The sequence below is a fragment of the Eschrichtius robustus genome, chromosome 20 (assembly GCF_028021215.1).
Source record: "Eschrichtius robustus isolate mEscRob2 chromosome 20, mEscRob2.pri, whole genome shotgun sequence".
Taxonomy (NCBI): domain Eukaryota; kingdom Metazoa; phylum Chordata; class Mammalia; order Artiodactyla; family Eschrichtiidae; genus Eschrichtius; species Eschrichtius robustus.
Genome location: NC_090843.1, coordinates 19,222,931 through 19,238,752, shown reverse-complemented (window position 1 = coordinate 19,238,752; position 15,822 = coordinate 19,222,931). Strand labels below are relative to the sequence as shown.

Genomic DNA, 15,822 nt, shown 5'->3' with positions numbered 1-15,822 from the left:
CCGGGAAGATCCCACATGCCGCGGAGCAACTAAGCCCGTGCGCCACAACTACTGAGCCTGTGCTCTAGAGCCCACGAGCCACAACTACTGAGCCCCTGTGCCACAGCTACTGAAGCCCGCGCACCTAGAGCCCGTGCTCCGCAACAAGAGAAGCCACCGCAATGAGAAGCCCGTGCACCACAACGAAGAGTAGCCGCCGCTCAGCGCTACTAGAGAAAGCCTGTGCCGCAACAAAGACCCAATGCAGCCAAAAAAAAAAAAAAAAGTTTCACTACCTGGGGAGGTGGCAGAAACTTAAAGGAAGTGGGCAATACCAAATCACTGTGACCGAGACTGGGGTGGGATCAGGAACCAAAGCAAGGCCTGTCTAAAACATGCCTTTGATGGAAGTTAGGGCTATCAGGGTATGAAAACCTGCAGCTGGTGATGAACACATGGTGTACCTTTCCTAACAAACAAGACATTATCCAGCTCGGTGTGCCAGGTACTGAGCAAGGCCCTGGGGGGACAGAAGTGCCTCATGCTCTTTAAGAAGTTACAATCTAGTTGGGAGGATAAGGCTTTCACAGTGACAACCTCCTAAGAGAATCTGATTATCAAGTGAGTGGTTCAGAAGCCAGGGAGTTGAGTCACTGTGAGGCAGGATGCCTGGAAGATGTGTAGCAATCAGCAAGGTGCAGAGCGAGAGCTGCACAGGAGAGGGAATGCAGTTGAGGACAGGCAGAAACCCACGAGGCATCGTTCTGATAGCAGAGCTGGCTCAGCAGGAACGAAGGGCACACGTACGGCAACGCCCCAGGTGCCAACCAGAGAACGTCAATGATGCGAAGGACCCAATGTGGGGAGCACCGCTGGCAGCGGCTGGGAGACTTAGAGAGACCCTGGCAGGTGCATTTTCCCACCACATGCAGCTCGAGGAGGTGGGCTGGGGGTCCACAGGGAGCCCCCTCTCGCCCGACCCCCGCCCTGCTCTCAGGGAGGAGCCTATCCCCCACTCCATAAGGGCCACTGGGCAGAACCCTGCTCTCAGCCCGCCGCAGCCTTGCTGGAGACCCTTCTCTCCTCTGCGAACCTCACCTGAGGGTCAGACTCGCACCTTGTGTTTCATCCACTGGAAGCCTAGATTCCCAGTTTTAGAGCCAGGAGGTCACCGAGTCTTATCATTTATTTGGCAGATATGGGAAAGGGGCCTGAGAAGTTTGGAGAGCTGCCAGTTATTTGAGAGCCAGTTGGATGTGAAAGAGTAAACCCAGGCCCTCTTCTCCACCCAGCCCTCGGCCTCCTCCTCCTCTACAGCTGCTTCGGGTCCTCGGGTCACGCCTGGGGCCAGCACTCCCAGGCCAGAAAAAAATCTGGGCCTGTTAACATTGCACATGTGAGAGTGAAATAAGAGTAATTAACTGACGCACAAAGAGTCCCGGAGAACTTTTTATTGTTTAAAAATCACAACTGAAGCTTCAAAAAACATACAACCTAACACATGTCCCAATTCAGTGCCCTACGCCCTGGAGGAGAGTACAGGGCTAGTCCCTCCCATCTTGCTGCCCACACCGCTAGCCAGGACCCTGCCCTGGGGAGGCTGCCTGCTCGCCCTCCTGCCCACGTGTGCTAAGTCACCGGCTGGGGAGGGGCCCTGGGATGAGGTGCGGGTGCCTGGCTCCCTGCACCCCTCCCCCCTGCACATGTGCAGTCTGTGTGCAGCGTGTGGGAAAAGGGGCCGGTTCCCTGGGCAGGGGCCCCAAGGGGGGAAGATAAAGAGCCAGCCCCACTCGTCCCACCCCTCCCCAGCCCCCCAGCTCAAGGAAAGCTGTCGTCATCGTCCTCTGCCATCTCCTTGGCAAACTCCAAGTCCTGCTGCTCCCGCTCGCGCCGCTCCTGCGGAAAGAGGGGCGGGGCCGGGCTGCTGAGGACAGGTCGGGCTCTCTCACTCGTCTACACCCAGCCCGACCCACCCAGGGCCAGAGATCGCCCAGGCTTCAGAGGTGCCCCAGCCCTTCCAGAAACCTCCCCTCTCCCCTTTCTGTAGGGAAGTGTGATCTTTCAGTCTTACCCAAAGCAGAAGGCAGCTTACCTCTGCAGACTCCAAGTCCTTGTTGTACGATTTGGGAGGAAACCTCATGGCCTGAAGCACAACGGAGAGAGGAACAAGGTGAAGAGGAGGCATCAATGTAACACACACTCATCGTGCTCCCGCGTGCCAGGCGCCAGGATGTGCGCGCGACCGGTGATCACTCCCTAGTTCAGTGCAGTGGGGGAGCCAGGCATGGAGACTAATTCATTACTACGACGCCGCGGGATAAGTGCTAAAGACGGAGAATTAGAAGAAGCCGCCGGAGGTATAAATGATTAACCCTCCTGATGGGGCCGGGAGAGGCACTGGCACTGAGAAGGAAGAGGAGGAAGAACGGACGGGCTGTGGGAGTGGAGGAAGGGCGTTCCAGGCAGAGGGTTCAGGCTGTGACAAGGCCGGCCTGAGTTCAGTGGGGCCAACTGGGGTGGAGGGGAGGGGTCGGCGGAGCGGTCCTGGGGAGGGAGGCCAGCGACGCAGGGGGCCAGATCACGAAGGGCCTTTCCTGTCTAGCAGAGCACAGCATTTGCCTGGTTTTAAGTGAAGCTATATCCCTGGTTTCCTGGGGGAAGAGAGCAGGAAAAAAATCGGCAGCCCAACAGTACCAGCACCTAACCCAGCGCCTGACACAGGGTAAGAGCTTAAGAGCCTTTTGTGGAACGAGACGGCAGCCCTACCTTTTACACAATTCAGACTTCGCTAAGTGCCCCAAGACGTGATTTCATTTAATCCCGTCAACCCTGCGAAGCAGGCAGGGCAGGTAATACCTCGTTATCAGCTTCACAGAAGGAGAAACAGGCTCAGAGAAGGTAAATGACTCAAACTTGGAACCAAATCCAGAACACTGCACTCTGAATCCCTGTCTGATCCTCCCTGGCAACCAGACCCCTGAAGAGCAAAGGGAAGGTGTTGTGGTCCCACAAGCAAAGTCCTTTGCCCCTTCTGGACCCCCCAGTGATTTTACAGAGGTCGTCTGGGAACTGCGCCCCAACCCAAGCCAGTCGTCCCTGAGGAACCCGTGGGTGTGGAGCGGGGCATGCTGCTGCCAAGCATCGCCTCTGCAGCCCAGGGCTCCGCACCTTGACGGACATGTTGTGAATATCCAGGCAGAAGGAGATGCGCTGGTGGAAGGCTAGCTGGGGCTCACGGGTGGAATAGATGTCAATCATCTCCTTGGACTGGACGTAGCCCTTCTCGTGGTTGATGCTGGCCTCAATGACGCCATCCCGGATGGCCTGCAGGCCCCAAAGGGAGGAAGAGTCACCAGAAGGTCCATCTTCTAAGTCCTAGAACATCTTGTCCCATCTCTTTGTCCTCCTTGATCTCTCACACACTCACTGCGTACACACACTCTCTCTCTCTCTCTCTGTGGCAACTTCCGGGCTTCACTGCAAGACGGGCACTCCCTGAAAAGACTATGCCACTGCTTTAGCCATTCCCCTCCTTGGTCAACCTCCTCCCACCCCCATCCCTGAAATAAGGCAGGAAGGTGACAACCGCGGTCCCTGAGCCAGGCCCACCTTGGCAACAATGAACTCTGCATCCTCCGGGCTATCAAGCTGCAGCTTCTGGGCGATGTCCGCCAGGGAGATTCGGGAATAGGAGAGGCTGATCATGCGCACCCCTGGGCGAGGAAGGAGCGGTGGCGAGGCTGGGGCGGGCACAGACCCTTCACCCGCCCAGGCGCGCACAGGGTTGTCCCTGCCCCTGGAGAAGCCTAGTCCGGGTCCTGCTCTGCCAGGGGCCCCTCAGACCCTGCTCCACACCTGTCTTGATGACGTTGTGTCGTAGTCGGATGATGAGGGTGTAGGTCCCATCTGCTTGAAACTTCTCCCCAAACTGATCCAGGACCTGGTTGAACTTGGCCAGGTTTCCCGTCCTGACAGCTGCAGTGGGGAGAGGAGTGGATCAAATGCTGCGCAGGGTGCACACAAAAAAGGGGCCACAGTGCCAGGGGTCCGGCAAGCTCTGGGAGGGGACCAGCCCTTACCCTGGGTCAGAAGGAAGTAAGGCATGAGCGAGCGCTTGAGGGATGGTTGACGGAACTGCAGCCGGTCCGGGATCTCCCCCAGCAGCAGCTCCACCACAATCAGAAGCTTGTGCACCTGGCAGAGTGTGACACAGGAACACAGTGGGCAGGGAGCCCCACCGGGTGGGAGAAGAGAACGAAATGGGGCTTCGATGCAGTCAGACACACGGGGAAAGAGGGAAGGTGGCACTGGGACCAGGCCCACAGAGAGAGGAAAAAAATCCTCAAGCTGTGCTGGGCGTGGAATTGAAGCTCTGCCTTGGGAGACAGGCCTTGTGAGCTTCTGACCCTTTGACCACACCAGGCCCTCAGCTTCATTTCATCTGGCCAATCGGTGCACAGCGCCCTGAAATGGCAAAGCTCTAAAGTACAGGCAGATGGGTAGGTTCTATGGCTCAGAAATGGTGAGGAAGCAGGGCCAAGAGGCCTAGGCAATGGGATGCGAGTCAGCCAAAGATGCTGGTAGGGAGGTGAACTATGTGCAAAATTAGTTATCTGGGTAGAGGCAGAAGCTCAGGAAAGGGCCTGCAGAACCTGAGTGAGCCGGTTGGCTGGAAAATCAGGCCCCTCCTCCTCCACAAGACCTCCTCCAAATACTACTGTGTGCTACTTCTGAACGGCGCCTCCCGTGGATTCAGCACCGTGCAAGGACGACTACGGTGGAGGGGACGATGCCCAGCAGTTAAGGAGCCTCCCACCAAGCAGGAGGGACAGGAGCACAGACAGCTGAACCACGTGACAGCAAGTGTCACGAGGGAGGTAAGGGGTTAAGATGGGTGGTGGCTGATGGTGCCCACCCTGGGCAAGGACCCTTTGCTCCTCCACACACTCCCACGAGGCTGCCCTGTCCCTCGGCCCTCGGCGTACCCCATGAGTGAGGGGAAAGCCATGCCGATGGCAGAAGTTAACACATGCCTTAAGGATTCTGATGAAGCAGAAAAGGAGGGAGGACGTTTCAGCCAAGGGAACAGGCTGGAGAAGAGGCCGGCATACTGGAGGGGGTGTGTGTGGGGCCACCTGGAGAGGTGATCGGGGACCGTCTGGGGACGTGCGGTTTTGAATGCCAGGCTGAGTTCTGAGTTTGGAGACAGAACTAGCTAGCCTGTACTTGCTACCTAGGAAACGCCGAGCAACTGAGTCTTTGGTTTCCACCTCCCTAAAATGGGCATAACAACAACAATAATACCTGGCTCGCCTACTTCACAAGACTTACAATACTCTACCGGGCAGGCAATGGGGAGAAATGCGAGCTTCCTGGGCCAGGCAGACGGGCCTGGAGCTCCGCTCAGTTAGGCGGCTGTGCGGAAGCTGGGCTGGTGGAGGGGAGGATGGCGACCAGCAGGGTCAGTGGCTTGATCAAGGGCACTGGTAACATCAGAGAGGAGACGAATACCAAAGCCATGGAGGCAAATCAACAGATGACTCAGCGATGGCGAAGGGGGGGAGGAGGAGTCCAAGATGACCCGGAGGCGCCCATCTGGATCAGGAGAGCAGGAGGGAGGACTGGCAAGGGTGCCCAGAAGGGTCTGTCTGGACAAGCTGAGTGTGAGGAGCCGGGCACTATCTCTACAGAGATGTGTGGTGGGAAGTCGGATTTGCACGTCTGGCTTCATGAAAGGGGTCAGAACTTGTATTATGGGCTGAACTGTGAACCCCCAAATTCATATGCTGAAGCCCTAACCCCCTAGTACCTCAGAATGTGACTGGATTTGGAGATAGAGCCGTTAAAGAGGTAATTAAGGTAAAAGGAGGTCATATGAGTGGGCCCTAATTCACTATGACTGGGGTTCTTATAAGAAGGATTAGGATACAGACGTGCACAGAGGGGAGACCATTTGAAGACGTCAGAAAATGGCCAACTATAAGCAAAAGAGAAGCCCTCGAAAGAACCCGGCCACGCTGACATCCTGATCTTGGACTTCTTGCCTCCAAAACTGTGATGAAATAAATTCCTATTGTTTAAGCCACCCAGTCTCGTAATAGCAACCCGAGCAGACTAAGACAGTTCACAATGGACTTTGGTGAAGCATCATGGAGGTCACAGCTGAGCCATGGAGGCAAATGAGATCACCCAAGGCGAGAATGTGGATTTTCTACGGATGGATACACTTTCAACGTGCTCTGTTTTGGACTCCATGTTAAATTCGATGTCTCTCTTTACCCATTCTCACTCTCCCTGTTTTTACTTAAAGCTGGCTTCTCCATGTGGGCTCTCTATCCCATTCCTCCTACCTTGTTCAAGGCCTTGGCCCATCGCCTATTTACTTAAGTCTCTCTGGGTGGAAAGTTCCCCCAACTCTGCCCCTTCCCCTCTCAGGCAACCCTCCCACCTCCTTCCTGGCTCCCTGGCCAACAGTCCACAGGCCAAAGACCTCACTCCAGCCCCCTCTGCTCCTTCTTCCGGCGACCTGGCTCCACCACAGAAAACTGTGAAACCTTATCCATCCATAGCAAAATCTGGTTTGAAAACACCGCTTTACCCCACGAGACCTCTCCCTGGTGCACAACACAGCCTATATGTTAAGTACCTGTATTTTTAGTGAATTTTCGAAGAAGGCTTAGTGTGCGTCCTACGTTGTAAAAGCAATCTCACATTGTGCAATGCACCCCATGTGTCTGAAAAGCCATTCCTTTCTATGAAAACTCTACCCATCTTTCAAAACCCAGATCAAATTTAACTATTTAAGACTACTTTAATTGTTTGACCACAACTGAATCTGCCGTTCTCTGAACTTCTGAACTGAAACAAAGCAAAGCTCCTACCACACTGAGCTAATCACTGTACGTTCTCATCCTGCTCTCTTTCAAGGGCACTAGGAGGTGGTTGTGTTAATGTGAGAGCAGAGGTTTGTAGCTGGGAAAGCTGGGTCCTAATTCTGGCTACCAGGCTCTGTGCCTTTACACAGGCCCTCAAGCCTTTCTGAGTCAATGTTCTTTACCTATCTCTTCGAGGGCAAATACCATTTCTTATCCTTCTTTTCTACCCCTCACAGTGCCCAATGTCAAGGTCAGCACTCAAAAAACTACCTGGTGACTGACAGCTTTGCCACGGCCAAGGTTTACCTCCACCTGAGTCAGCCAGCCTTAGGGAGAGCTCTGGGTTCCCTGGCCACAGACAACACTGCTCCCGAAGGGGTATGTGAGGGACCAGGTAAGAGCCTGGGGTTTATCAACACAATCCAGGCCCTCACCTGGAATGACTATAGGGGGTTCTGGGGAATCAGGAATATTCTAAACCTACGTACCAGGGAGAATACTGGGAACATAAACTGCCAGAGGTGCAGGCGGTGTCTGCCTAATGTACCCTGAACAATGCCACGTGCAAATAGACATGTGATGCCACCTTTAGGGTAAGAAGATTAAGGACCTTCTGGGCTCCTCAGATAGGGAAACGGCACTAACATGGTATCAGACGAGTAAGGGGGTCAAAGGGGTGAGAACTGCTGCTCACCGTCTGTTTGAAGCCGACAGCTGTGTGCTGAGGGGCCTTGCGGAGGGCGTTGGTCATTGTCCTCCGGGCCTCTGAGTACTCCAGCTGGATGGCTTTGATGCGCCCTGGGTGTGGAGAAGAAGAGAGCTGGTCAAGAGGATGGTGTGATCCAAACCCCGGCCCCCCGCAAACCAGAGTGCCGAATGGGCACTCCTATGCACCAAGGGCACCACTTTCTTAGCAAATTTGCACCGAGGGAGCCCGAGACACCTTCCGGCTGGGGGGCGGGGCCTGCTCACCTGTATAGTAGAGGTACCTTGCCCACTCATTGTTGTTGGCCTGCTCGGGGAACACAGACTTGGACACCAGCTTCTCGGCCTGGTCGTACAAGCTGTAGTGTAGGTAGTTCCGCAGCAGGAGGTTCAGCAGTGTGGCCTGCCCGTCCGCGTCGTGCCGCAGGGTGGCGGTCCGGAGCCGAGCGTGCAAGAAGCTTCAAGAAGGAAAGAAACGGGAGGTCAAAGCCTTCACATAACAACTCTTCAAGCTGCCTCTGACCTCTCCATTCTCTCTCAATTCCTAAAAAAGCGATGCAAACTGCTTTTCTGGTTATTCACCGAATACTCAACAAATGAAGCACTAGTCCAGGTGCACAGAAGGCCAGAACTCTGCTCAGGGAACCTGCATTCTAGTGGGGGAGACAGACAGCCATCACGATGAACAAGTGTACCATGCAGCTCCACAAAAGGTGGTGGGGTGACGTCGAAATCAGGCTAAGTGCGACGGGAACCGCAGAAGGAGAGGAGGATGGGACTGCGGCTTTAAATAGCCCAGTCAGTGCAGGGCTCACTGAGAAGGTAACAGTTAAGCAGAGGCTTGAAGGAGGCAGGGAGGAGAGCATTCTCGGCCGAGGGAAGAGTGCGCTGGCGTGCCCGTGAGAGAGCGAGGTGGCCAGCGTCGGCGGAGCAGTGGAAATAAAGTCAAGGAGGCAGTAACGGGGGCCAGACCCCGTGGGGCCTTATAAGCTTTTACATCATGAGGGCTCCGGCTTTTCCATGAGGGAAACGGGGAGCCACTGCAGGTTTCAAGTAGAGGAGTGAAAGGTTTTCCAGCCTGAACTTGCTTGTACCTCTGACCCACTAATGAGTCCTCCCCTGACGTGTGGTGAAGGGAAGAGCCTGGGAGACAGTACTTAACAGGCCAGTGGTGGCCTCCGTTTCGTCATCTAGTCTCAGCCTCGCTCTCAAGCCCTCGCACAGCTCAGGGCGTGTTAACCATTACCCCCACTTCCTGCTGGGCACGTTGCATCTCCCAGCCCATGGCCCCCTGCCAGGCCACAGCTCTGTGGTAGTGCCTGACCATGTCTCTGACCCCACAGGCCACGAGCCAGACCCCTGGCCACAGTACCTGCGCACCACATCCAGCTTGTCCAGGAACTCATAGACCCGAGCATGGTAATAGTAACACTTTGCAGCCACAAGGTCCAGGGCCCGGCGGTTCTGAGTGCTGATCTTCTGCATCAGGTCATCAGAGATCTTCTGTGCCTGGGGAGGCAGCCAAAAGAGAATCAAGCGTCAGTGCTTCAGAAAGTTAAACACGGAGCCAGCAATTCCCCTCCTAGGCATATGTCCAAGAGAACTAGAAACATATGTTCACATAAAAACTTGCACACGAACATTCATATCAGCATTATTCCCAATAACCAAAACGTGGATACAACCCAAGTGCCTATCACCCAATGAATGGATAAACAAAATGTGGTATATCTATATGATGGAATTTTACTCATCCATAAAAAGGAACAGAGTACAGATGTATGCCACAACCTGGATAAACTTAGAAAACATCATGCTACAGAAAAAAGCCAGACACAAAAGGCACATATTATATAATTCCATTTAGATAAAATGCCCAGAATAGGAAAATCCATGGGACATAAAATATTAATAGATTACTGGGCTGGGGTGAGGGGAGAACAAGGAGAGACTACAGATAGATATGGCGGTTTTTTGGTGGGGGCAGTGATTAAACTGGTCTGGAATTAGATAGTGAGGGCGGTTGCACAACCTTGTGAATATACCAAAAACCACTGAGTTGGTTTCAAGGGAGTGAATTATTTCTAAAAACCAACCAAACAAAAGCCAACCAGTGGCAGAGCAAGGAAAAAACAAAACGGAGGACTGAGGAGACGTGTCATTTCTTGGGCGTGCTCTTGGGACAGCAGCTAAGCCTGACAAAGGAGCTGGCCCCGGTTGGAAGGCGTGGTGGAAGAGTGGTATCCAAAATGGAGCCTTTCAATTTCGTAATAATAGCTACCATTTATTAAAATGTTGTGAATGCTTACTACGTGCAGATCACTGTGCCAAGTATTTTTAAAGTATATTACTTTATTTAATACTAACAATAATCTTGTAAGGTGGGCAGTTTGTCTCATTTTACACACAGCTGGGAGAAATTAATTTGCCTAAGGTACGAACGGGATTTGAACCCAGGTATTTCTGTCTCCAAATCTACTCTTCTCAAAAGCATCCACTATACTGGGATCGCGCCACAGACGGGTACAGAGTGACCACTGCCAGCCCTTTCCCAGAGCCTGAGCAGGAGTTGAGGGGTCTTCCCCGGATGTGGGGCTGGGCGCATTCCCACATGGGGGAAGAGTCTGGGGGACAGTTAATAACCCAGTGATTGTCTATTTCTTCACTAGAGGCACTCTCCCCCGCACCCCGCCTGGGGCGCGTCAGTCACTTGCACCGGCCCTGGCTACCTCTTTGTAGCGCTTGCTGTTCATCAGGAAGATGACCACGAGGAGCTGGAGGTAGGCTTCCACTTCGGGCAGGAGCGGAGCCGACGCAGCTTTTCCTGTTCGGGGACGGAACTGCAAATCGGCTTCTGTGTCCATGGGCTGGAGAGGACATGAGTTACCGTGGAAGAGCTCAGTCAGATCAATCAACCAAGAATTTATTAAGCACTCACTATGTATTTCAACAAATATTTAATAAGTGCCTACTACATGCCAAGATTTTTCTAGGCGCTGGGGATACAGAAATAAAGATGACACAGTCTCTTTCTGAAGGGAGTCAAGGAGGCTGGCAATACAATAAATACAGAAAAGGGTTACAGGAGTATAACACCCTCACAGAATATAATGTGGACAGAAAGGATGATGTAAGGACCCCTCAGAGAGCCTACAATCTAAGTAGAGATTAAACCACCATACCTGGAACCACTGCGAATTCTATCAGGCAGGGTTAACAAAGGGATATAATTCTAGACATGAGATCAAGAATAATGAGACAGGGAGTTCCCTGGTGGTCTAGTGGTTGGGATTCTGGGCTTTCACTGCCGTGGCCTGGGTTCAGTCCCTGGTTGGGGAACTGAGTCCTGCAAGTCGTGTGGCGTGGCCAAAATTAAAAAAAAAAAAAAAAAGGATAATGAAACAAAAAAAAATTTTTTTTTTGGTGGGAACAAAGGAATTTTGGGGGAAATTGACATATACATACTACTTATCTTCAGATCTAGTCACCAAAACTGGAATAATGTGTAACAGATCAAAAGATGATCATGGTGGGTTACTTTAGAGATGTAAAGGTTAAAAAACATTCCAGGTGGCGTTGGGAGAGGGTGCTTTTCCTTTTTCCCAGACAGTAAAGCCTTCACTGTCCACCTCAAGGATTTTCTGAGTTTTTACATCTATGAAACAGACTGTAAGCATACAGGATTTTAGGGAGATGAAGGTGGCTGAAGGGTCAGTGAGGTTTGAGCAGGGGCAGGACCTGAACTGTATCCCGGATGATAAGGGGAGTTTTACAGCCATAAAGGAAAAGGAGAGGTTTCTCCTGGCATGGAGACCACTACCACCGGCAAACTAACTTCATCAACATGCACTCTGTGCCACACACTGTGCTAAGAGCTTTCCCCCTCCTCCTCGCCCCCCCAAATCTGTTCATCACATTTACCAAATGAAGAAAATGAGGCACAAGGAGGTTAGGTCATTTGCCCAAGTCCCACAGATACCAAATGGTAGAGTTTGGATTCGAATTCAACACCCCCTCCAAAACCTGTGCTCTTAACCACTGTTCTTTTGTTCCTTTTTTTGTTGCTTTTTTTTTTTTTGGCCGCACCATGCGGCATGTGGGATCTGTGGGATCTTAGTTCCCCAACCAGGGATGGAAGCGAGGAATCTTAACCACTGGACTGCCAAGGAAGTCCCTTAACCACTGTTCTATACATCCTTCATGGTGAAGCTTCGGAGGCAAAAAGGCAGTGGAACCTTCTCCTAGGCCCCCTGTTGGGGGTGGTGGGAAATGAGTGTGGCTGGAAGGGTCCTGATTCCCGGCTCCTCTTCCTGACTCAGAAGAACGACTCTACAGGGCAGAAGGACGGTCGCCTTGTTAGAGGACAAATGAGTATTAAGAGGGGCTGTTTTGCTTCATGACTCTGCTATGGCAGGTAACAAGACAGGTCTCCAGGATAGGAAACAGTTACACAGGGTGGAATGTGTGTGTCAAGCCAAGCCTGCACCCTTCACGCTGGCCTGACTCACTTACCTCTTCCAGGAAGGGTAGCAAGAAGTCTCGAGTGGCATTGTTGGAGGTGAAAAAGCCATGCACAGCCTTGTACAGAACGTAGTGGTTGAGGCGGCGTGATGTGGAAGGCAGCATCCGCAGGGCCCGCAGCACGAACCGAGGCTCCTTGCCCGAGACTGCCTTCTCCAGCTGTTTCACGTGCTCCTTGATGTCTGTGGAGGACAAGGGGAGAAAAATGTTAATTCCAACTCCTACTCCCCCCACCCCTCGTCACTCCAGCCAAGCAGTCCTAGGGAGCCTCTTACAAATGGCAGGATGTGGCCAATCACCACTTTTGCCCTAAGAGCAATAGTTATGAATGCCATACATTGATTTTAAGACATAACCAAGAGACAAAGAAAAATAAAGTTGGGGTGGGGGAAGGAGTAGAGGGTGACAGAAAAAAGAAAAAAACAATGAAAAACAAAAACACATGGTGATTAAAACAATGAAAAACAAAAACACGTGGAGATTTAGCATATCTTCAAATAGGAAAAGACTTCTAAAATTCTTCTGAGAACCGTAAACAAAACAAAAATATGTGCAACACATGTGACCAGAGATTCATATTCTTTTTCTACAAGGAGCTTGTATTAAGGATTAAAATAGACAAAAATGAACATGAATGGACAATACAAAAAGAGGAACGACAAATAACAGATGTGAAAAGTATATTTCACTAGTATTCAAATAATCCTAAGCGAAAACATTTTTCAATTACCATTCTAGTGGTATTTGAAAAATGATAACATATAGAGTACAGGGGTGAGCAAGACATTTCTGCTCGTATAATGTATATCAGTACAGTTTTTCTGGACAATAACTACCAAAAACCTTAAAAACAAACCCTTTCAATTCAGGGATCTCTACTGAAGAAATAATTATAGAGGTAGATCAAAAACTTGGGCACAGAGATGATGGTTGCAAAGCTATCTGTAACAGGGAAAAATAGAAACAACTTAAATATCCAGAAATAAGGGGATGTAATCAATTGGTAGTTTTAGTTACCTTTGTATTTTTAGCATAGGGTGCCGGGGTCACGTTAATGATATAATAGTAATAACAGCTAATATTTATGGAGGGTTTTACTATGTTTTCGTCACCTATTAGGCACAGTTGTAAACATTTTAATCTTCACAACAACCCAATTAAGTAGGTACTATTACTTTCATTTACAGAGATGAGGAAACTAATTCCAGAGCGTATATTCTTAGCCATCATATCAGTTATTCAATAAACGTTTCTGGAACACATTGAATGCTTTGTTTATGGATATGTTACATGAAAGCACACAAAATAATCTGTATTTAGTTATGCCTTGTTCCTAACTGTATATATAAACTTGATCTCAATTATGGGAGAACAGCTCAAAAATTCATAGGAAATAATGTTAACCACAGTTGTTTTTCTTCCCCCCCTGCTACTTTAGACCTCTCATATTAAAATGTTTATAAGAAACATATGTATATACCCAGTAGGTAATGCTGAATGGCACCTTTGCCACTGGTTGACTATTGTTATTTTATGTAAAAGGATCTTTATTAGATACTGAGCCTGCTATCCAACTTCAGAGTAGAAGCTGATGCAGTCCACACTATCACATCCTCAAAACACCACCCAGGAGCCTAACTTTGCTTATTTCAATGTTTTCGAGCTAGTTTCTCGTGCAGTTAAGTAGAGAGAAAACCCAATAAATAGTTTGGTCCTACTTGATCCAGAACCAGAAAAGAGCACCAGGGTCACAATGGGAAGCTCTCACTCTACCCACTCCAAATGTGGACAGGACGCTCTAAGTAGGAAAAGTGAAATATGAACTTGGAGGAACAAGAGGATGATAGGAAACAGGGAACAGGCACCTAGGAGAAAAGAAATGGGGGTATTGGTATATAGTTTACGTGGAAGGTGAACATTAGGAACTCAAACATCCGACACCTAAAAAGTTGAAGTGTGTAATGTGTTTAAACTCTTTAGAAACAGAGTAGGAGTAAGGGCTTGCAGGGAAAGAAAAAGCAATGGGATCGTTTGGGCACCTCAATTACAGCAACAAGGAAGCAAGATACTAGGTAGAAAGGGCTCTTTTAGAGAAGTTTGCTAAAGGTAGTTAAGACAACAGAAACCATTCTTAAAATGCAGGGGCCAGTATTCTGCGTCATTCTGACCCCCTTCAAACATAAATACAGACACTGGTTTTTAGAGAGATCAATCGTGCACTGGGGTCACTAGAATCAGTCCGGTGGGATGTAAATGGAGTAATAAGGTCAGAGGAGAGAACTTAGAGAGTCTATGGGCCCAGTGAGACCTACTTCTAGATGCAATCCCCGGTGGGGGTGGTGTGTGCGAACGGAGGAGTCCTGAGCCTAGAGAGAGTGTTCAGTTATCCGGCTGGGGTCGGGAGTGTCAGGGTAGTGGGGGCAGGCATTTGGGGGTGATCCCAAGGAACCCCCAAGTCAAGGTGGTGGAGGCTGCGCTGGGATCCCAAGGAGAGGGTGGATCACCGCGGCGCTGTCACCCGTGATCATGGCACGTCCCCGGCCCGAGCTCTCATACCCTCCAAGGTGACAGTGTCCAGCTCTCGCTGGGAGTGCTCAGCCGCCGCAGCCGCTGCCTTGCCATCGGTCTCGCCGGTTGATCCGCCACCCGCCGCCGCCTCCTCTTTCATCTCCACATCCTGGGGCGCCGGGGGCGGCGGTGGTTCTTGTTCCCCTCCGCCGGGCGGCGGCTTCGCCTTGTCCGCGCCGCGGCGCCGCGCCGAGCCCTCCTGCTTCATGGTGCCTGGGGTCGCGGCCTAGTCCGGGGACCGAGGCCGGGGCCTCGCGTGAACCCTCGCACCGGAGACCAGGAACAGAGCCGGGCCTGCCCACGAGCGTGGACTCGCGTCGGGCCGCACGATGACGGAGCAGCTGCAAACCCCTTCCCGGCGCTTGGCCTTCTGGGAAACGCCAGGCCGGGCTGGCCGACGGCCGAGTCATCAAAGGGGAAAAAAGTCAACCGCCGAGATGCAGGATGGAGGCGGATTTTCGCAGAAGGAGCGGGGAGGAGCCTTCATGAGTTTGCGGGGCTTGCTTTGGAGTGCTCCAGTGTGTTGATTTTTTTTCTTGCTCCTCTCGAGTGCATTTCCGTATATGTCCACAAGAGGTCAGCTCAGGCTCCAACTGTGTTACCGCGGACTCAAAGAGCACCCCACCCCGCGTGGAGTGGTTAGGGCCTATCGGAACGCAGGGCGTGATGACGCCACGAGTTGCTGGGTGGGTTTCGTGCCTAAACTCGCTCAATTTGTGCCCGGCAAGGGGTCACTTTTGATATCCACGAGGCTGGTCCTCAACCGCCGCCCGAAGGGATGTGGAGCTAGGTTTTTGCGCTTAAAATAAAACCAAACTGGAGACAAGGAAGAACCCTATGGGATTCAGACTTCCTTGTCCGAGTTTAGCTCGTGCTGAAAATAAGGCATAAAATCTCTGCAGCTTGGGAGTGCGGATGGGGGCAGAGTGCATTTGTGTGCGATTACTTAAGTTTAATAAAATTTAGGGGTCCACTCTGTGAGGCCCAGGGCTAGCACATTCAGGGGGAGGGGTGGTAAAAAACAGCTCCAGGATGTAGTCTGCTGGAAGCTTTGCTCTGGGCTGCTGTGTATTGTGAGGCCGGAGGAAAGAGAGAGGCTTCAGGGGGTACGTTGGGGGCGCCTCTATGCATCCAGACAGACACTGTAGTGAAATGGGGGGACAGAATAATAGTA

The 15,822-nt window shown here is 51.5% G+C and overlaps 1 protein-coding gene across 1 annotated transcript; it reads right to left on the bottom strand.

Annotated features, from left to right (window-relative positions):
- Positions 1-1,415: 1,415 nt before the first annotated feature.
- On the bottom strand, positions 1,416-15,015 carry PSMD3 (proteasome 26S subunit, non-ATPase 3). The gene is made up of 12 exons (XM_068530484.1): positions 14,637-15,015; positions 12,072-12,262; positions 10,289-10,426; positions 8,932-9,068; positions 7,827-8,017; positions 7,549-7,652; positions 4,059-4,173; positions 3,835-3,954; positions 3,589-3,692; positions 3,148-3,303; positions 2,072-2,122; positions 1,416-1,875 (listed from the first exon to the last, which is right to left on the bottom strand). The coding sequence occupies exons 1-12, from the start codon at positions 14,854-14,856 to the stop codon at positions 1,798-1,800; spliced, it is 1,605 nt and encodes a 534-aa protein (XP_068386585.1). The 5' UTR covers positions 14,857-15,015; the 3' UTR covers positions 1,416-1,797.
- Positions 15,016-15,822: the final 807 nt, after the last annotated feature.

Excerpts from the sequence above, each read along its gene's own strand:
- PSMD3 (XM_068530484.1), bottom strand. The coding sequence starts at position 14,856 with ATGAAGCAGGAGGGCTCGGCGCGGCGCCGCGGCGCGGACAAGGCGAAG. Across the intron at positions 9,069-10,288 it reads ACAGCAAGCGCTACAAAGAG|GCACAGAAGATCTCTGATGA; the intron begins GTAGCCAGGGCC and ends CTGCCTCCCCAG. Across the intron at positions 7,653-7,826 it reads AAGGTACCTCTACTATACAG|GGCGCATCAAAGCCATCCAG; the intron begins GTGAGCAGGCCC and ends CTCCACACCCAG.